This window comes from Lissotriton vulgaris, chromosome 8, assembly GCF_964263255.1.
Source record: "Lissotriton vulgaris chromosome 8, aLisVul1.2, whole genome shotgun sequence".
Lineage (NCBI taxonomy): Eukaryota > Metazoa > Chordata > Amphibia > Caudata > Salamandridae > Lissotriton > Lissotriton vulgaris.
Window position 1 is genome coordinate 227,230,404 of NC_141696.1, and position 22,378 is coordinate 227,252,781.

The following is a 22,378-nucleotide window of genomic DNA, read 5'->3' on the forward strand; positions in this document are numbered from 1 at the left end:
GCATTGACGAGGGTGCCGACATGCTTTTCACCCTGATGGATTTTATTTTGAATGTGGCGGAAGCGAGCAAACCACTTGGTGAGAGAACAATACGAAGTCTTTGGTGGCAATATGGGAACTACATTAACCACAATGCCTATGACGACGCCCACTGGGGCGGGACTTTACACTCAATTAAAATCATGTTCTGCAAAGCACCGCTTCTTGCCTCATTCCCTGCCAGTGATCAAGAGCTCAAGAAGCTCGAAACGCGTATGGCTCAGTGAACGCGTGTGGCATGCTGTCGGTGTTGCCTCCTGAGATTCAGTGTGCGGAAACCCTGAGGTGCGTGACATCCTAAAGGGCAACCTTGTGGCATAATGTATGTATATATGTATATGTATGTATATATGTATATGTATGTATATATGTATATGTATGTATATACACATTTAATATTCTCTCCGGGGTCCCCGCATGTAGGCAGCAATATTCCGTGCTTAGGACTTTGAGGATTCTCTTAAAAGAGAACTAGCATTACAGGTAAGTAACTTATCCTTCTCTAGCATTGTATCACTTTAGAGTGAGGTGTTTGACTTAATGAAACATTCCATGATGGAGAAAGTGGTCCTGTAAAGTTTTTCTCTGCTTTCTTTGTGTTTTCTAGATTGCCTGGGCATTGAATAAAGGAGTTAAATCTCAATACAAAGGATTTTGGAATGTAGAACGAGGTGTTACCCACATACCATGGGATAAATTCAAGAAAGAGGATCTTGAAAGTATTTCTCAGGGAGGATTGCTGGACAGTGATACACTTCGCCCAGGTAATATATGAATTGACTTGGTTGCAGGCCACCAAGACCAGGTTCTTGCTGGTAAAGTTGGCAAAGTTTATTCCCTGAGTACATTCCTATGTATCATTCTGGCAGGGATAGAAAGATTAAACCCCACCAGGAGCATTGATGGTATTTCTCTCTGCTTCTAAATTGGCAGAAGCAGTAAATAACAACAAGGGGAGCCCCAAGATACAGATCACTGATTGAATTATGCTCGCTGGAAGTGCATTGCTGAACATCTCCGCTCATTGCTATCCTGCGGAAACAATACCAGTTTCCAATTTTAACTCTTCTCCACCACATAAGGTGGGAACATTCTGCAAACATTCTATTATTCTTTTCCCCAGTATCCAAGTTTACCCCTCCCCTGCGGGGCTAATTCCCCCGCTATGCTGGGGGGAGGGGGCGCGCGCAGCGCCGCAGTGCTCATGACGAGCTTGGCTCGTCATGCAGCGCGGTGGCGCTGTGCTCATGACGAGCTGAGCAAGTCATGACCACGCCCGTTCCAATGGAACACCCAGCACAGCAGGGGAATTATCCCCGCGTGGGCGCGGCGCAATGGTCATGACGAGCTCAGCTAGTCATGAGCACAGCGTGATCGTGCCGCATGACGAGCTGAGCTCGTCATGAGCACGCAACGGGTTAATGTTAATGCAGACTTAAAAATACAGTCAAAACTCAAAACTTGCCTACTGAGTTGAAACAGTCATGCTACTAACACGACAGATCTGGTCTTAAATTAACACAATACAATTACACTCTCCTGTACCACACCACTTGAGTATAACTGTAGAAATATACTGAAAGCAAACTCAACTAAACCACACCAATAGCCCCAACCATTCTGACCTTTTCATTCTGCAGCACCTGTACTCAGTGGTATAATCGTTCACGCATAATACAAAACAACCCTGTAAGTGCCACTTGCATCCTTATCAGATATACACTGAAATGGAAGGTAAAATGGCCTCAAAACACTGCATCTGTTTGCACCTCTTGTCAGTGAAGTACTCTGATCACAGTGTCATTAGCTTGGAAGGTACTATACCTAGGGACATCCAGTGTAGGTACAGCTGCCAATCTAAATGCATGAAACAGAAAATCATCTCAAATATTCAGAATTCATGGACACCCCTGCAAGACCACTAGCATTTATATAACTATATTTTCCATGTGCACCCAGTAATGCGTTTAATCTAAAGCAGCTGTCATACACACATTTTATGATCGATACTTCTAAGGCAGGATTCCTGTCCTTTGGAAAATCCTCCAGGCGCCTGACTGCATGTGGAAATTTGTACTGTCAAACTCATGTGACACGGTAGATAGGGCCCTCCGGCTGCTTTATCCCGCTGCTGAAAATGATGAAGATCCATTTATCGGTGCCATCTATGTATGCTGGCATTACTTGGTTTCTATCTGAAAGAGATCCTAGTTCTAGTTAAAATTACCCCAGGCATCAAACTGGATCCAAAGATATTTTTTCTTAGCAGTACCCCTGCGCTTTGGTAGGTGGCGTTGGTCGGCTCCGCGTTTGGCGTCATGGTCGATGGGATGACGTTGCAGTGTCTAATTAGATGCCACCCCTCCGGGTGCCTCTGATGCCTGGAGCTCAAACACGACCCAAAGTCTTATTCAGACTGCCAGGCCTCGAATCCGAAGTCTTTGCGGGAGCAGTCCTGAAAGCTTTGGGCGGCCAGGCACTTGGCTCTGCGTTGCTCGAGGTCCTGGTCAAGAGGAAGGTATCTGGATAGGCTGCGGAGCCATCACCACTCGTCATTTCTTCAAAGCGCTGCATAGCATCTTAGGGCAGCCCGACTCTTCTGGAAAGACTTCGGGCCCGCGGACTCGGCCAGGGCCTTTGATGCTGGCGGCTTTAGCTGAAGGTGCCAGAGGGCCCCTGAGGGTCCAGGCCTTGAGCCGGTTGACCTCATGGTGCCTTCCCCGGCGCCGATTCCAGTGACCACGCCCCTGGAGCCGGTTGTGCCCCCAACCGCCGTTGACCCCAGCCTCACTCCCAACATGGTCACAGGGCTGAACCGGCGCGACCTGTAGATTTGTACCACTGTTCTTTCCTGGCGTTTCCTACCGTCCTGACTGTTAGCCAGAGGAGTGCGAGGAGGACTGGGAGGGGTGTGGTGACCCTCTAGCAAACAAACTTGAGGAGCCATACTGGCGAAAGAAGTTTGGTGAGGCCAGTGGTCTGGATATTTCACCACACATTGGTATGCTTTCTCCCCCTACTTTGCTACGGAGGAGGGCGCCTCCTACACTGTGCCACTGTAGGAAGCTCAAGGCCCAAGGCTTCAGCCGCCCTACGCAACACCAGTGAGGGCTAACCTCCTGAATGAGGTGCTTCAGCCGGCAGCAGCCTCTTCTGAGCCCCTCCTGCCTTTTAATGAGGCCCTCACTGACATCCTTCTGGGCACTTAGCCCAAGCCCAGCACAGGGGCTCCTGTGGATGGGATGATTTCCAGACACCACCGCCTGGCCTCGGGCGACCCACTTTTCCTCAACACCCTACCCTTGAGAGCTTGGTGGTCCAAAAGGCACATTCCCTACTGTTCACCCAGGTATGGAATCCAAGAAGCTGGGCCATTTTGGGGAGATGTTTTCTTCCGCCATCTCAGGACTGCTGTCGGTGAACACCGCATGTCAGTTGGGCTGTTACACCTACTCTAGGAGACGGTTGCACAACTGCTGCCACAGTGCCAGGACCGTGCTCACCAGCGCTGTCGCAGAGGGTAGAGACACAGCAAACTTAGCCATCCGGTGTGGGTTGGAGAGAGCCAACTCGCTGGGTAGAACGATTTTAGTGCTGGTAGCCCTAAGGAGCGGCGCTTGTCTGAGGTCCACTGGCTTCTGTGGGAATATTCAATCGACCCTTTTAGACATGCCCATTGATGCCTGTGAGAAAGTGCCATCTTTCTTGCATTTGTATGCCCCACTTTTACTGAACTGTTGATGTGCTTTGACTGAGTCTGACAAGCAAAGACAGACTCGGCTGTTCCTAAAGGATAGACGGAGGGAAAAGTGCGGTCACAGGGAAGGTAAAGGTAGTGCTCAGTGGAGTGCTACCCTGGGTATCCAATTTGTTGGATTTAATGGCCTCACACACCCTTGCGAGTGTAATGCTTCATCATTGGCGTTTGCTCCTCGTCGGGCAGGTGGTGCAATGCCCAACGGGCTCACCTCAAAGAGGGGCTCTTTGGCGGAGATCTTTTACCAACTGCCTATGGGTGAAGTGTGGGTGAGGGGCCAGGAAGGAAGGGATAGTGTAGAAACGTGGATTAAAATGTGGCACAAGGTACCGGAGATCAATTTATTCTGGTGGTCCCCTGCCACAAGTAAAAATAGTGGGTAGCCTATGATCGTAGGAAATTAGGATTCCACGTCACGATCTAGGACTACTATAAATATTGTGAGGTAAACATGTTTCTCGCCTTTGCACACTGGCTGCGATTCTTCAGGACCTAGTTAGTTACATCTATCTCTAGCAAAACATGACCTGGTTTAGTGTCGGTTAATATTTTATTATTATATAGTTGTACTACCTGTATGGGACAGCTCTTGCCTAAAGTTCAAGGTGTATAGGTGTCAACAGTACCCAGTAGGTTTGACATCAAGGGGGGAGAACCATAGGGGTTTAAGGTTCTCGCTACCTTGGATTAAAGCCCGGTGTGCCTACCCATCTCTACCGGGATCCGGATAGTGCTGAGTCCTCGGGTGAAGACCTGTTGCCCTGGGCTCCTGCCAACCAGGTGCCCAGGGCCTGTGTTCCTTCCCTAAAGCTGTGTTGAAACAAAACCCAATTGGCATCTCTGGCCACCTATCAGCCCCTAGTAAATGGTACCCTAGGTACCCAGGGCATGGTGAGCAGAGAGGACCCCTAAGGACTGCAGCACTTATTGTGCCACCCTTAGGGGCCCTGTACCCTGACACCCACATTCCGCCTTTGCAGGCTGAGTGTCTAAGTACAGAAATAAACAGTCGACAGGGCACACATCACTGTGCGCCATGCCCACAATCCCAACGCCCTGGCATACATCAGTCACCCCTCTAGCTGGGTGCCCTATGCCAGTGGTGTGGGCACAGGTGCATGAGCCCTGTGACCGTACAGTACCCAAGGCCATTCCTGGGCACGAAGTGCAGTGCTGCCATTTAAGAGTATATGGTGCTGGGAGGTAGTCATTACGAACTCCACAGCACCATGATGGCTTCACCGAAGACTGAGAAGTTTGGTATCAAACTGCTCAGTACATTAAACCTGCACTGATGCCAGTGTTAGGTTTAATGTAAGATGCACCAGAGGGCATCTTAGAGATGCCCCCTGGAACCTAACCTACAATTAACGTATAGACTGAGAGGCTGCCTAGGCTGCCACACAGCAGACATGTTGCTGGACCCCTTGGGTGGAGAGCCTCCTGCTCTACTGGGCCCGCAACAATGCATATCCTGGGCGAGGTGCTGCCTCTGTGAGTTTCTCTAGACCATTTGCTGAACCCAGCAACTGGCCCCCACCAGTTCTGACCCCCACTCTGGTAGAAAGACTGGCGGGAAACCCTACATCAGGAAGGGGGGTGTCCCAGCCTGTGCCAACCCCTGCCCCTCAGGTGGGAGAGGCAAGGTGAAACACGACCCCGGGCTCCAGCCATCTTGAAGATGGGGAGTCCTGGCAATCACAGCTAGGTTCCTGACCCTTCCCACAGGAGAGGAGCAGACTTGGGGGTGTACCCACCCCAGGACAGGGACCTATTGGTCTCTGCCCTGGCCCTACCTGTAACGCCCCTAAATTTAGTATTTAGGGGCTCCCTGAACCTTTCTTCCTCAGATCCTGTTTTGAAAAACAAGGACTACCTGCCCTACAGCTGCAAACAAAAGGATGACGACAACTGACTTGGCCCCAGCCCTACCAGCCTGTTGACCCTTAACCATGCTCCTGCTTAATCCCAGCGTCTTCTGTGTGCAGCAACCTCGAGAACCCCGGAGGACCTGCCTGCCTTGACCCTCTTAGAGACTGGGACTCCCATGAGCAGAGGCTCTGCTCCAACAGCAACACCCCTGGTGCCAACCAGAACCACAAATCCAGCCCACTCTGCACTGCCAAGCCCAGCCCGTGCCCGAGTGAACCAAGACCACGAGGACGTCCCCCCGGCGACTGGGGTCCGAAGTCCAGTGCTTAAAGACCCTCCTCGAAAAACTAGACGGCGCCTGAAGCCTCAGAACCAGAGACCCCCCAACCTCGACCAGCCGAGGGTAAGATTTCCCGACACCAAAAGACACCCCTGCACCCGGCTCCCTGCAGCTCCCTGTGCCTTCCTTTGGGGTACCTACCTCTTCTCCAAGATCCCAACTTACCTCTCGAAGTGGTGGTCGCACCTGAAGAATCACCGTCCCAGAGTCTGCAGCCTTTGTTCCCTTTTTACCGTTTCCATTGAATAACATTGGGTGCCCGACGGCTCAATAGCACCCTGCACCCAGCCGCCCGAGTGCCGCTGGAAGTGCAACTACTAGCCTACTCTACTTCCCCACTTACCCTGAGTAAGTGACCAGGAGCTTAGCTCCCACCGCCGCGTGGCCTGCTAGCTTGCAGCCACCAACCGAAGGCCCCTCCCCTCCATTGAATAACATTGGGCCTAACTACCTCTGCACCCGGCTGCCCATGTGCCGGTGAGGGTGAACCAACTGTACCTACCTGACCCTGGGGGACCCCTGAGTCTATGCCCAGAACCTTAACTTCACCAGTCGAGTACGTACCTGGAAACCGATAACTCACTGTTCGAGGCATGTTTGCTGCTGAATTCATATCTGTGCATAGATCGCCGCCTACTGTTGGGTCCGGATGATTGCACTTTGTTGTCTTGGAAGAGTCTTCGAAGTATCACCAGATAGGTTACTCCTCCCCTGGACTATATTGCGCATTGGCATCCTCTCCGTCCTCAGATTGTTTTTTTCCGCCATTGGGTTCGGATGCTAACTCCTATACTCCAACTTCGGAATCGAAAACAAACTTTCTAAAGGCCAAAAGGCCTTCGACTTCGACGATATTGTTCTCGTTCGGTACCTCTCTACCCGATCCAAACTTCCATCTCGAATCGGTCGTCGACGCGGGCCGTTGGGCCTTTTCAACGCCACGTGAGCCGACCGTCGATGGAAAGAAGCCTGTTTAAAAGGTGCCCACAATGCCACTCCAAGTTCCCACATACTGATACACTCAGTATGCAACAAGTGCCTTTCCCCAGACCATAGGGAAGAGACCTGCCCAGCCTGCGCCCAGTTTCAATCCAAGAAGACTATACAAAACCGACTGGCCTCTATGCAAGAAATGCAGCGACAGGCACCGGAACCGGACAACATCTTCGATGATGACCAGGATCTACAGGAAGCTCTAGACTCGGACCTAGAAATCGTCACCGTCAAGGACTACTCATACTCCGATGACGAAATCCCACCGGGGCAAATCGTGAGTACCCTGCCCCCGACACCAATTAGCCAGTAACCAAAGGCTCCGGTCGAGGCATCGCCAAAAGGCCTTAGCCAAGATCATAAAAGAGTTTTGCCAGCCCCGCCGTCCGGCTCGGCTCCGAAACCTTCACAAACCCCAGGGCCCAGTACCATCGTCCCGAAGAAGGTTCCAGAGCCAAAGAAGGTCGTCGATCCCAAAAAGGCCATACAGCCAAAGAGCGTCGAGCCAAACAAGACTGTAGACTCCAAAAAGGCCGTTCAGCCAAAAACTGTCGACCCCAAAAAAGTAGTCGACCCGAACAAAGGCACACAGCCGAAGGTCGCCAACCCGAACAAGCCTACTGTTCCGAAATCCGTCGACCTGGCAAACGCTGCCGTACCGAAGCCCGTAGCAAGGCCGGAAAAACCTGTCGACCCGAAGATAACAGCTCTAAAGACACCAGTCGATCCGAAAAAGAACATCGACTCGGAAAAAGACACTCATCCAAAGAAGCCTACGGAGCACAAAAAAATCGTTGAACCGAAAGTTCCGGTCGGCCCAAAAACACTTGTCGACCCGAAAAAGGGGCCAGAGCCAAAAAAGTCCAACAAAACACCGAAAGTCGTCGAAAAACCAGGTGTTATCGACCCAAAAAAGTTTAACACTCAACCCAGGACTGGAGAGGAAGAACTATTCCACCCAGATCCTTCTGACGACCAGGCAAAGATATATATTAATCCAGAGACTGGTAAAGTTACCATCCTGCATAGGAAAAAGAGGCCTTTGGACTTTGAACCTCATTCCCCTATTCCATTGAAGAAAAAGGACTTTCGGGACTTCTCCCTCTAGACCCTTCATCCCTTTTCAACCTATCATGCCTACTACACCTTTTGCTCCTTACTCTCCTTCCCACCACGGGGACAATGAGGGAAACGCAGGGGATGAGGCACAGCCTCTATAAGATTTCCCACAGGATTTTGAATCACAAGAGGAACCTTGGGATGAGTCAACAGACCCTTACAACACCCATCCCATCCCTGATGTATCCACTTATCCTACTAAGCAGTCACCTACTGATGACACTGTAGTCTTCAATCAACTCATAGACAGGGCAGCACAATTCCACAATGTGGACATGCATAATGACCCTGTGGAAGAAGACTTCTTATTTGACACATTCCATACTGCAGAAAAGTGTCAGAACACTCCCCATGTTAAAGGGAGTTCTAAAACACGCACCTGACATTTTTAAGGATACAGCCAGGGCACGGGTAATCAATCCGAGAATAGAAAAAAAGTATAGGGCAGCTCCTACAGACCCTACTTACATCAAAGGGCAGTTGCCACTATACTCACTGGTGGTGGCTAACGCACGTAAAAGAGCCAACTCCCAGACAACAGGGTAAGCACCTCCCCCATGTTAAAGGGAGTTCTAAAACACGCACCTGACATTTTTAAGGATACAGCCAGGGCACGGGTAATCAATCCGAGAATAGAAAAAAAGTATAGGGCAGCTCCTACAGACCCTACTTACATCAAAGGGCAGTTGCCACTAGACTCACTGGTGGTGGCTAACGCACGTAAAAGAGCCAAAAATACTAGAGGCATCAGGCAAAAGGGTAGCAGCACAAGCCTCCAACTCATGGAGGATTGCTAATACACAAGCCCTACTGGCTTGTTACGACCGGGCGCACTATGATCAGCTCGAAAGCCTAATGCAACACCTACCTGAGCCTTTTAAAGTACAAGCTAATGACCTCATACAGGAGGGAAAATTCATAACAAACGCCTCCATCAAATGTACGCTTGACGCAGCAGACACCGCAGCCAGGTCTATAAACACTAGCGTCTTGCTATGCAGACATGCATGGCTGCGTATTTCCGGTTTTAAGAATGAGGTGCAGTCCACCATTCTTAACCAACCTGTCAATCAGGATTTTCTATTTGGGCCTACTGTCGATACCATTTCGGATAAAATGAAAAAAGACACAAACCGCAAAATCAATGGGTGCATTGCAACTTCTGCAACATAGGGGCTCCTTTCGACGCTCCTCATACAGAGCAAATACACGAGGAAATACCTCCCAAACATCTGCCTCATACAAAAGTAAAACACAAGGTTCCTTCAACAAGAATACAACCAGAGGAGGTTACAGAGGTAACAATAATAAGGGAAGAGGACGTGGAGGCAATAACAGAGCCTCCACTGCCACAAAACAGTGACTTCATCACGCTACCTCTAGACCACTGAACACCGGTCGGAGGCAGACTACAACAGTTGCTACCTGTCTGGCACGCAATTACCACAGACAGGTGGGTGAGAGAAATTATCCAGTCTGGGTATTGCCTAGAACTGACTTCTACACCACCAAACATACCACCCAGACATCATCCTATGTCCACGGAACACATCACCCTGCTACAACAAGAGGTGAAATGCATGCTGGAAAAGGGGGCCATAGACAGGTCCCTTTCCACCAACAAGGGACAAGAGTATACTCCCTATACTTCCGTATTCCAAAGAAGGACGGTTCCCTCAGACCAATATTGTACCTCAGAACCCTAAATCAATATATACTATCGGAGCACTTCCATATGATCACACTACAACAAGTGCTCCCGTTGCTACAGCAAGGAGATTTCCTAGCAACACTGGACCTGAAGTATGCGTATTTTCACATACCCATCCATCCAGCCCACAGAAAATACCTCAGGTTCACAATACAAGGACAACACTACCAATTCAAGGTTTTGCCCTTCGGGGTTACCACGGCTCCAAGGGTGTTTACAAAATGCTTAGTGACAGTGGCAGCACATCTCAGGAGGCAGCACGTCCATGTGTACCCTTACCTGGACGATTGGCTAATACAAGCAAAATCGTACCAAGAGTGTGCAGCACACACGTCCCAAACAATTCAGTTGCTACACAGCCTAGGCTTTTCAATCAACTACACAAAGTCCCATCTGCAACCATCCCACGTACAACAATACCTAGGAGCCACTATAAACACCTCAGTGGCGAAAGCATATCCAAACTCAGCAAGGATAACCAGTATGCAGATGCTCATTCGCAAATTCCTGCCACAACTCTCTGCCAGCTCAAGTTTTTATGCAGCTCATAGGCATGATGGCCTCTTGCATATTCATTGTCCCCCATGCCAGACTTCAAATGTGCCCATTACAGGAATGCCTAGCACGGCAATGGAACCAGGCTCAAGGACAACTAAAAGACCTAGTGTTGGTAGAAAGTCGCGCTCACAACTCTCTGCAGTGGTGGAACCAACAAAACCTTTCCAAGGGGCGACTGTTCCAAGAGCCGGTTCCACAACTAGTACTAACAGCGGACGCATCACTGACAGGCTGGGGAGCCTATCTCCTTCAATACACAGTACAAGGGCTCTGGACAAACAAACAGTAAAAGCTGCATATCAACCAACTAGAATTGCTAGCGATATTTCTAGCCCTAAAAGCATTTAAAAAATACTTGTACAGCAAGACGGTGTTGATCCGGACGGACAACATGACCGCAATGTACTATATCCAGAAACCGGGAGGAACGCACTCTCCACAGCTGTCCCATCTGGCAGAAAGCATATGGAAGTGGGCGAATCCAAAGAAAGTTTTCTCCTAGCAGAACACCTTCCAGGGAAGGACAATCAAATTGCCGACCTGCTCAGCAGGCACAGCTAACAACTACACGAATGGGAGATTCACCCCTAAGTTTTCAGCCTATTCTTCAAACAGTGGGGTCACCCAGAAATAGACCTGTTTGCCACAAAAGAAAACTCCAAATGCCAGTACTTTGCCGCCAGAATTCCACATCCGTTGTCACAGGGCAATGCGATATGGATGAACTGGTCAGGCAGATTTGCGTACGCTTTTCCCCCAGCACCGCTGATCCCGCTGGTGGCATGCAAACTACGGCAACACTCGCTCATGCTGATCCTAATTGCTCCCACGTCGGCGAGACAACCGTGGTACACCACGTTCCTAGAACTTTCAGTAGTTCCTCATCAAAGACTGTGCCTTGCACCCCATCTTCTAACTCAGAACCATGGAGAAATCAGACACCCAGATCCCAATCGGATGAACCTAGCGATCTGGCTCCTGAGGTCTTAGAGTTTGGATACCTTAACTTGCCCCCAGATTGCATGAACATCATTAGGGAGGCAAGACAACCAACCACACGAACGTGCTATGCCGCTAAATGGAAGAGATTTGTTATTTACTGCAACAATAACCAAATCAACCCTTTAGACGCTTCCATACAAAACATTATATTCTACCTGCTGCATCTACAAAGATGTAACTTAGCATACTCTTCTATACGACTACACCTCGCTGCTATAGCAGCACAACTTCAAAACAGGCAACACCTTTCACTGTTTAGAGTACCAGCAATCAAAGCGTTTATGGAGGGTCTGAAAAGGGTGATCCTTCCAAGGCACCCCCCTTCCCCAGTCTGGAATTTAAATGTAGTGCTTACCAGACTTATGGGACCTCCTTTCGAACCTCTCCACTCATGCGAACTACAATTCTTAACGTGGAAGGTAGCATTCTTGGTTGCCATTACCTCACTCAGAAGAGTAAGCGAATTACAAGCACTAACAATCCAAGAACCTTTCATGCAAGTACATGCCAACAGGGTGGTTCTTAAAACAAACCCGAAGTTCATGCCAAAGGTTGTATCCAATTTCCACATTAATCAATCAATAGAACTGCCAGTATTCTTTCAAAACCCAGTCAGTAGCTGTGAGAGCCCTACACACATCAGATGTAAAAAGAGCTCTACTTTATTATGTGGACAGAACTAAATCATTTAGGAAAACAAAGCAACTATGTGTTGCTTTTGCACCACAACACAAAGGAAATCCTACATCAAAGTCAGGAATAGCCAGATGGATAGTTAAATGCATTCAAATATGTTATCAAAAGGCAAAACACAATTTAACAGTACACCCAAGAGAACAATCTACAAGGAAAATCGGGGCATCCATGGCTTTCCTAGGAAATATTCCTCTTGAAGACATCTGTAAGGCAGCCACATGGACCACCATACAGACTTTCACAAAACACTACTGTGTAGACGTGCAAGCAAAACCGCAAGCTGCTGTAGGCCAGGCTGTCCTCAAAACTCTTTTCCAAACTGCTGCAGCTGGCACAGATGGCCACCGCTAGAGGAGATACTGCTATTCAGTCTATGCACAGATATGAATTCAGCAGCCCACATGCCGCGAACGGAATATGCTACTTACCAGTATGCATCTGTTCTTGGCATGTAGGGCTGCTGACATTCATATCGCCCGCCCTCCTCCCCGGTGCCTGTCGCAGCTGCAGCATTATCTCTGGCATGGTCATCTCTTACTTTACTATCTCCATCTCTGCCACAATGGCTAAAAACAATCTTAGGATGGAGAGGATGCCCATTCGCACTGTAGTCCAGGGAAGGAGTCGCCTATCTCGTGATACTTCAACAAAGTGCAATCATCCGGACCCAACACTAGGCGGCGATCTATGCACAGATATGAATGTCAGCAGCCCTACATGCCAAGAACAGATGCATACTGGTAAGTAGCATATTCCTTCCTGCCATAGGATAACATTGACTGGTTTGACTCGAAAAATCTTCTAAGTGAGAAGTTTTTAAACTCTAAGATATTACTATAAAATCAGCCGAATACCGAATTCCGAAGTACTCACCTGTGATCAGGAGAGAAGCCAGAACTGTACCTTTTAGCCCAGTACTGAACCGCAAAAGTAATCCTGTCCGGGTTTACTAGTAACCTGTATTTTCTCCATAGGAATCAATTTTCTGCTTTTCTGTGAAATTTCTTCTAAGTGTCTACTTTTGAAAACTTAAAATATTCCTTAAAAATCGTACCAACTACTGAAACGTAATTACTTACTGGTCTTAAGCAGAGATCCCAGTGCCCGACCTTGCAGCCCAGTACTGGATTACAAAAGTAACGAGAATGTACTTTACCTGTACCCTGAACTTTCTCCCATTGGATAACATTGCTAGATTTTCACTGAAAAGTTTCTAAATGTGAACTTTAAAAATACCTTTATATTCCTTAAAAATCATTGCAATGACCAAAACGTTTTTACTAAACTGTTTTCAGCTTAGACCCCAGGACTGAATCTAGGATCCAGTCCTGAATTACAAAAGTAATTTACAAAGTAATCAACTGCACTTTTTTTGTAGAAAAACCCATTGAGCTCCATGTTGGATTGTGTGTAGAATTGTGTTGCCTACTGCAACGCCTGTACCTTTTGTGTTTACAAAGTTATCTCCTTTCTCAACGTAATTACTTGAGATCTCTCTTAATTGAGAAAAGTATATTTTTGATACCTGTTGGTTCTAAAAATAAAACTATATCTTTTGATATAACAACAATTGGCCTGGAGTTCAGTCCTTGAGTGTGTGAAACCTTTTGCTGACTGAGTGTGTACAACAAATGCTTTACACTGTCCTCTGGTACTGCCTTACTGCTCGACCAAGCTACCACTTTTGAGGGTAAGGTCAGCCCTGACTTTAACCTCTGTTATACCTCTGGGGTTGGTGGTCTCTATACACACTGTACCTTACTTTGGTCCAGTATATATAGAGCCACTTTCTCTCATTGGTGGATCAGCAGTGGGATACAAACTTGCATTTGTTGGACTACTTGGTTACCATATGATCACATGACAGAACTCCTAAATTCCCTTTAGAATTCTGAAATAGTTTTTTCCAAAATACTAAAAGACTGGTAGGGCCTTGCATAAGTCCCATTAAGATGTTATAAAAATAAGTCACTATAGTCAGGTTAGAGGGTTAGAACTATTCGGTTATGATGTCTCAACAACCCTCAACTTTTAGTGAAGGTAATATGGCACAGGACCTGGTGGAGGAGCTCGACCTCGCACCTTACTTAGACTTAAACTTCAGAGAACTAAGGTCTTTATGCAAACTGAAAAATATACCTATGGTTCTGCATCCAACCAAAATAGTGCTCCAGGAGCCCTTGGCTGAGTATGCTAAATGCCACCCCTCTGAACAGGGTGATGACCAGTCAGAGGAAGAAGAGGAGGATGACTCTTCTCTTCCCCCCCCCCCCCCCCCCCCCCCCCCAATCACCTCTAGGGAGAGGAGGATCCCTGTACCCATGAGAAGACTTTGGGACTATTCCCAGTGAAGAGGACAGCTTGTTAGACAAGCTGGCCAAGAGATTAGATCTAGAGTCCAGACTGCTGGCTCTGGAAAAAGAAAGGAAAGAGATGGGCTTAGCCCCCATCTCTGGTGGCAGCAATACCAGTAACAAGGATAGAGTGCAATCTTATGACCCTAAAATCCCCAAAGGGATTGTCCCCAAATTTGAGGAAGGTGATGATATCACCAAGTGGTTCACAGCCTTTGAGAGGGCTTGTGATATGAGAAGAGTAAATAAACCTCTCTGTAGGGCACTCCTTTGGGAACTGTTATCTGGTAACTGCAGAGATAGGCTTCTGACCCTCTCTGAGAAAGATGCAGGGTCCTATGACCTCATGAAGAAAACTCTGATTAAGGGATTTGGGCTCACTACTGAGGAATACAGAATTAGGTTCAGGGGGGGTCACAAAACCCAGACCAAATCCTGGATAGATTTTGTAGACTACTCAGTAAAGACACTGGATGGCTGGTTAACTGGACACAATGTGCATGACTTTTCTGGACTTTACAATTTGTTTATGAAGAAACTCATTTTAAGTAATTGCACAAACTAAAAGTTGCATCAGCATTGGGTAGACCTAGGTCTAATTTCTCCCCATGAATTGGGAAAGAACGCAGACCATTGGGTCAAGACAAGGGTGACCAAAAGAAGGTGGTTACAAAACCTCCCCAGGGGAAAGGTGGTGAGAATCCCCAGGATAAGTCTTCCAAAGGGCCCCCGAACAGGTGGGTGAGCGCCAAACTATTCCCTATGTGCCTCAAACCTATAGGGGGAAGAACTTTGATCCTAACAAGGCCTATTGTAACCACTGTAAGAAGTTGGGACATTTAACTGTAAATAAAAACTGCCCCTACAACAAAACCCCTAAGGCACCCAGTACAGCTACTCCAGGTACAGCAAGTCTACAAATGGGATCAGAGGAGTGCCCAGAGCAAATACACTCAAGCTAGTCTACTCTCCTTGGGGGAAATGGAGTTTGCCAATGTAGCTGGGTTACCACCCAATCTGAAAAAGTATTTGCAATACCCCTCTATAAATGGAATTAGAATTAAAGCCCTGAGGGATACAGGTGCCAGTGTCACTTTGGTGAAAGATAGACTGGTTTCCCCAGAGCAATACTTGATTGGGAAAACGTACCCAGTCACCAATGCTGGCAGTGTTGCCACTAATCGCCCTATGGCTATGGTGACACTGGGTTGGGGGGAGGTTACTGGCCTAAAACTAGTGGTGGTCTCTCCACAGTTACCAGCTGACTGTCTGCTTGGAAATGACCTGGAAACTTCAAACATGCTGGGTATTCCAAGACTGGTATGTGTGCAAACCAGAGCACAGAGCAGAAAGAAGGGTGAACAAATAGGCTTGGAGCCTGAAAGTATGGCCCCACCAACCAAGAGAAAAAGCCAGAAGACTGGGGGACCAGCTCCTACACAGCAAGCCTCTCAGGACCCCTCTCCTCAGGGAGAGGACTTGGAAACCCTAGAGGGAACTGAGCCCATGGAGCTTGAGCCTTACCAGGTTGGACTCCTGGGCCCAGGGGGACCCACTAGGGAAGAGCTTTGCCAGGGTCAGCGAGACTATCCCACTCTTGAGGCTGAGGGAGGTTCCAGTGGACATTGTGGGTCCACTGGAACCTCCCACAGCCTCTTGGAACAAGTTCATTCTAGTAGTAGTGCATCATGCTACTCGGTTCCCTGAAGCAATTCCCCTTAGGGTTACTCCAGCCCCTGCAGTAGCCAAGGCCCTCCTGGTGTCTTCACCAGGGTAGGGTTTCCTAAGGAGGTGGTTTCAGACAGATGTTCCAACTTCATGTCTGCTTACCTGAAACACATGTGGAAGGAGTGTGGTGTGCAGTACAGGTTTACTACCCCATACCATCCACAAACCAATGGCCTTGTTGAGAGATTCAACAAGACATTGAAAGGTATGATCATGGGACTCCCTGAAAAACTCAAAAGGAGATGGGATGTCCTGTTGCCATGCCTGCTTTTCACTTATAGGGAAGTGCCACAGAAGGGAGTAGGGGTTTCCCCCTTAGAGCTTCTGTTTGGTCATCCTGTAAGGGGACCACTTTGTCTTGTGAAAGAGGGTCGGGAGAAGCCTCTCCAAGAACCCAAACAAGACATTGTGGACTATGTGCTCGGCCTAAGGTCCAGAATGGCTGAGTATATGGAAAAGGGATCCAAGAATCTTGAGGCCAGCAAGGAACTTCAGAAGCACTGGTATGACCAAAAAGCTGCACTGGTTGAATTTCAACCTGGGCAACAGGTGTGGGTTTTGTAGCCAGTGGCACCAAGGGCTCTCCAGGACAAATAGAGTGACCCTTATCCTATCCTGGAGAAAAAGAGTGAGGTCACTTACCTAGTGGAACTGGGCACAAGCAGGACACCCAAAAGGGTTATCCATGTGAACCGCCTTAAGCTCTATCATGACAGGGCTGACATCACCATGCTGATGGTGACTGATGAGGAACAGGAAGCAGAGAGTGAACCGCTCCCTGACCACCTCTTTTTCAGCCCAAAAGATGGGTCAGTGGATGGAGTAGTCTTTTCAGACACCCTCACTCCCCAACAGCAGGCTGAGTACAAACAGGTTTTGCAACTGTATGCTAGTCTCTTTTCCCTGACCCCTGGTCTGACCCAACTGGTGTACCCATGATGTGGACACTGGTGACAGTAACCCTGTCAAAAACAAAGTCTATCGACAATCAAACCAAATCAAGGAAAGCATCCGAGCTGAAGTCAGCAAGATGCTGGATTTGGGGGTAATTGAACGCTTTGAGAGCCCCTGGGCTAGCCCAGTGGTTCTGGTCCCCAAACCTCATCCCCAGGGTGGAAAGAGAGAGATTAGGTTCTGTGTGGACTATAGAGGGCTCAACTCTGTAACCAAGACAGATGCTCACCCCATTCCAAGAGCAGATGAGTTGATAGATAAGTTGGGGACAGCAACATTTCTCAGTACCTTTGACTTGACTGCAGGGTACTGGCAGATTGGCATGGCCCCAGGGGCAAAAGAGAAAACCGCATTCTCCACCCTGATGGGTACTATCAGTTTACTGTAATGCCTTTTGGGTTAAAGAATGCCCCTGCCACCTTCCAGAGGTTGGTGAACCATGTCCTGACTGGGTTGGAGTCCTTTAGTGCAGCTTATCTATATGATATTGCTGTCTTTAACTCCACCTGGCAGGATCACCTGATCCACCTGGGGAAGGTTCTACAAGCCCTGCAATCTGCAGGACTGACCATCAAGGCATCCAAATGCCAGATAGGGCAGGGCACTGTGGTGTACTTGGGCCACCTTGTTGGTGGAGGCCAGGTCCAACCCTTACAGCCCAAGATCCAGAGTATCATGGACTGGGCAGCTCCAACAACCCAGACCCAATTCAGGGCATTCCTTGGCTTAACTGGGTACTACAGGATGTTTGTGAAGGGATGTGGGTCCATTGTGACTCCCCTCACAGAACTCACCTCCAAGAAAATGCCCAAGAAAGCAAACTGGACTGTTAGCTGCCAAAAGGCTTTTGACACCCTGAAAGAAGCAATGTGCTCAGCACCAATTCTAAAAGCCCCAGACTACTCCAAGCAGTTCATAGTACAGACTGATGCCTCTTAACTGGGGATAGGAGCAGTCCTATCCCAGATGAATGAGGAAGGCCAAGACCAACCTGTTGCTTTTATAGGTAGGAGGGTACTCCCCAGAGAGCAGCGTTGGAGTGCCATGGAGAGGGAGGCCTTTGCTGTGGTTTGGTCCCTGAAGAAGTTGACACTACTTGTTTGGAACTCACTTCCTGTTTCAAACTGACCACAGACCTCTCAGATGGCTAATGCAAATGAAAGGGAAAATCCAAAACTACTAAGATGATCCATCTCCCTACAGGGAATGGACTTTAAAGTGGAATACCGACCAGGGACTGCCCATTCGAAAGCAGATGGACTTTACAGGTTCTTCCTCTTAGACATTCAAGACTCCCTAAGGCAAGGTTAGTCTCATCACCTTTCGTGTGGGGGGAGGGGGGCCGGTGAGTGCCATCTTTCTTGCATTGGTATGCCCCCACTTTTTGTGGAACTGCTGAAGTGCTTTGACTGTGTGCGCCCTGGGCTCTAGCCAACCAGGTGCCCAGGGCTTGTGTTCCTTTCCTAAAGCTGCGTTGAAACAACACACAATTGGCATCTCTGGCCATCTATCAGCCCCTAGTAAATGGTACCCTAGGTACCCAGGGCATGGTGACCACCTTATTGTGCCACACTTTGGGGCCCTCTACCCTGACATACACATACTGCCTTTGCAGGCTGAGTGTCTAAGTACAGAACTAAACAGAGTCGACATGGCACACATCACTGTGTGCCATAACCACAATCCCACTGCCCTGGCATACTTCAATCAGCCCTCAAGCTGGGTGCCCTATGCCAGTGGTGTGGGCACAGGTGCATGAGCCCTGTGCCCCTACAGTACCCAGGGCAATTCCTGGGCACTGTAAGTGCAGTGCTGCCATTAAGAGTATATGGTGCTGGGAGGTCGTCATTACGAACTCCACAGCACCATGATGGCTTCACTGAAGACTGAGAATTTTGGTATCAAACTGCTCAGCACATTAAACCCGCACAGATGCCAGTGTGAGGTTTCATGTAAGATGCACCAGAGGGCATCTTAGAGATGCCCCCTGGAACCTAACTTACAAACAACGTCTGGACTGAGAGGCTGCCTAGGCTGCCACACAGCAGACATGTTGCTGGACCCCTGTGTTGAAAGCCCCCGCTCTCCTGGGCCTACAACGATGCACATCCTGGGCGAGGCTCTAGGTCTCCTCTCCCAGGATGGGCAGGGGGAAGCTTCAATGGCCTGCCGCCTCTGTGAGCTTCTCCAGACCATTTGCTGTACCCAGCAATTGGCCCCCACCAGTTCTGACCCCCACTCTGGCGGGAAGACTGGCTGGAAACCCTACATCAGGAAGGGGGGTGTGCCAGCCTGTGCCAACCCCACCCCTCAGGTGGGAGAGGCGAGGTGAAGCACGACCCCGGGCTCCGGCCATCTTGAAGATGGGGAGACCTGCCCAATCTTAGCTAGGTTCCTGCCCCCCTCCCACAGAAGAGGAGCAGACTAGCGGGTGTACCCACCCCTGGACAGGGACCTATTGGTCCCTGCCCTTGCCCTACCTGTAACACCCCTAAATTCAGTATTTAAGGGCTCCCTGAACATACCTTTCTCAGATCCCGTTTTGAAAAAACTAGAAGAACAAGGACGACCTGCCGTGCAGCTGCTAACTAAAGGATGATGACAACTGACTTGGCCCCAGCCCTACCGGCTTGTTGATCCTTGAACCTGCTCCTGCTTAACCCCGGCGTCTCCTGAGGGCAGCAACCTCTAGAACCCCGGAGGACCTGCCTGCCTTGAACCTCTTAAAAACTGGGACTCCCATGAGCAGAAGCTCTGCTCCAAAAGCAACACCCCTGGTGCCAGCCAGGAACCACAAATCCAGCCCACTCTGCACCCGCTGAGCCCCGCCCGTTCCCGAGTGACCCAAGACCACGAGGACGTCCCCCCGGCGACTGGGACCCGAAGTCCAGTGCCCAAAGACCCTCCTCGACGAACCAGACGACTCCTGCAGCCACAGAACCAGAGACCCCCCCACCCCCACCCCAAACCACGACCAGCTGAGGGTAAGATTTACCCAACACCAAAAGACTCCCCTGCACCCAGCTCCCTGCAGCCCCCTGTGCCTTCCTTTGGGGTGCCTACCTCTTCTCCAAGATCCCAACTTACCTCTCGAAGTTGTAACCGCACCTAAAGAATCACCGACCCTGAGTCTGCAGCCTTTGTTCCCTTTTTACCGTTTCCATTGAATAACATTGGGCGCCCGAAGGCTCAAAAGCACCCTGCACCCAGCCGCCAGAGTGCCGCTGGAAGTGCAACTACTACCCTACTCCACTTGCCCTAAGTAAGTGACCAGGAGCTCAGCTCCCACAGCCGCTTGGCCTGCTTGCTTGCAGCCACCAATCGAAGGCCCCCTCCCCTCCATTGGATAACATTGGGCCTAACTACCTCTGCCCCCGGCTGCCCCTGTGCCGCTGAGGGTGTACCAACTGTACCTACCTGACCCTGGGGGACCCCTGAGTCTATGCCCAGAACCTTAGCTTTACCAGTCGAGTACTTACCTGGAAACCGAGAACTCACTTTCCTGCCAAAGGATAACATTGACTGGTTTGACTCGAAAAATCTTCTGTGAAGTTTTGAAACTCTTAACTATTCCTATAAAATCAGCTGAATACCGAAGTACTCACCTGTGACCAGGAGAGAAGCCAGAACTGTACTCTGAACCTCAAAAGTAATCCTATCCGGGTTTACTAGTTACCTTTATTTTCTCCATAGGAATCCATTGTCTGCTTTTCTGTGAAATTTCTTCTAAGTGTCTACTTTTGAAAACTTGAAATATTCCCTAAAAATCGTACCAACTACTGAAACTTAATTACTTACCAGTCTTAAGCAGAGATCCCCGTGCCGGACCTATGAGCCCAGTACTGGATTACAAAAGTAACGAGAACGTACTTTACCTGTAACCTGAATTTTCTCCCATTGGATAACATTGCTAGATTTTCACAGAAAAGTTTCTAAGTGTTAACTTTTAAAATACCTTTATATTCCTTAAAAATCATTGCAATAACCAAAACGTTTTTACTAAACTGTTTTCAGCTGAGACCCCAGGACTGAATCTAGGATCCAGTCCTGGCATTACAAAAGTAATTTACAAAGTAATCAGCTGCATTTTTTCGTAGAAATACCCATTGAGCTCAATGTTAGATTGTGTGTAGAATTGTATTGCCTACTGCAACCCCTGTAACTTGTGTTTACAAAGTTATCTCCTTTCTCAATGTAATTACTTGAGATCACTCATAATTGAGAAAAGTATATGTTCGAGGCATGTGGGCTGCTGAATTCATATCTGTGCATAGATCGCCGCCTAGTGTTGGGTCCGGATGATTGCACTTTGTTGTCCTGGAAGAGTCTTCGAAGTATCACGTGATAGGTGGCTCCTCCCCTGGACTACAGTGCGCATGGGCATCTTCTCCATCCTCAGATTGTTTTTTTCCGCCATTGGGTTCGGATGCTATTCCTACACTCCAACTTCGGAATCAAAACAAAACTTTTAGAGGCCAAAAGGCCTTCAAATTCGACGGTATTGTTCTCGCTCGGTACCTCTTGACTCGATAAAGTTTCCATCTCGAATCGTTTGTCGACGCGGGCCGTTGGGCCTTTTCGACGCCACGTGGGCCTGCTGTCGATGGACAGGAGCCCGTTTAAAAGATGCCCACAATGCCACTCTAAGTTCCCGCATACTGACAAGCATCAAGTATGCAACAAGTGCCTTTCTCCAGACCATAAGGAAGAAACCTGCTCAGCCTGCGCCCAGTTTCGGTCGAAGAAAACCATACGGAATCGACGGGCCACTAGGCAAGAGATGTAGCGACAGGCCCCGGAACCGGACAACATCTTCGATGACCAAGAACTTCAAGAAGCTCCAGATTCGGACCTAGATATCGTTACCGTCGAGGACTACTCGGACTCCGATGACGAGATCCCACCGGGGCAAATCGGGAGTACACTTCCCCCGACACCGATTACCCCGTTACCAAAGGCTCCGGTCGAGGCACCGCCAAAAGGCCTTAGCCAAGATCCAAAGAAACATTCGCCAGCCCCGCCATCCGGCTCGGCACCGAAACCTTCTGAGAACCCAGGGCCAAGCACCGCGATCCCAAAGAAGGTTCCAGAGCCTAAAAAAGTCATCGCTCCGAAGGCCGTCGACCCCAAGAAAAACTTACAGCCTAAAGGCGTCGATCCAAACAACACCGTCGAGCCGAAGAAGGCCGTGCAGCCTAAAGGTGTCGACCCCAAGAAAATAGTCGACCCGAAAAAGGTCGTCGAACCGAAGGGCG

At 49.0% G+C, this 22,378-nt stretch overlaps 1 protein-coding gene across 1 annotated transcript in view; it reads left to right on the forward strand.

Annotated features, from left to right (window-relative positions):
• SCAF4 (SR-related CTD associated factor 4) overlaps positions 1-22,378 on the forward strand; it is a 915,362-nt gene that overhangs the window by 527,592 nt on the left and 365,392 nt on the right. Inside the window, exon 18 of the mRNA XM_086934003.1 lies at positions 647-803. Coding sequence (XP_086790129.1) covers positions 647-803 — 157 coding nt within the window. The remainder of the gene's footprint in view (positions 1-646; positions 804-22,378) is intronic.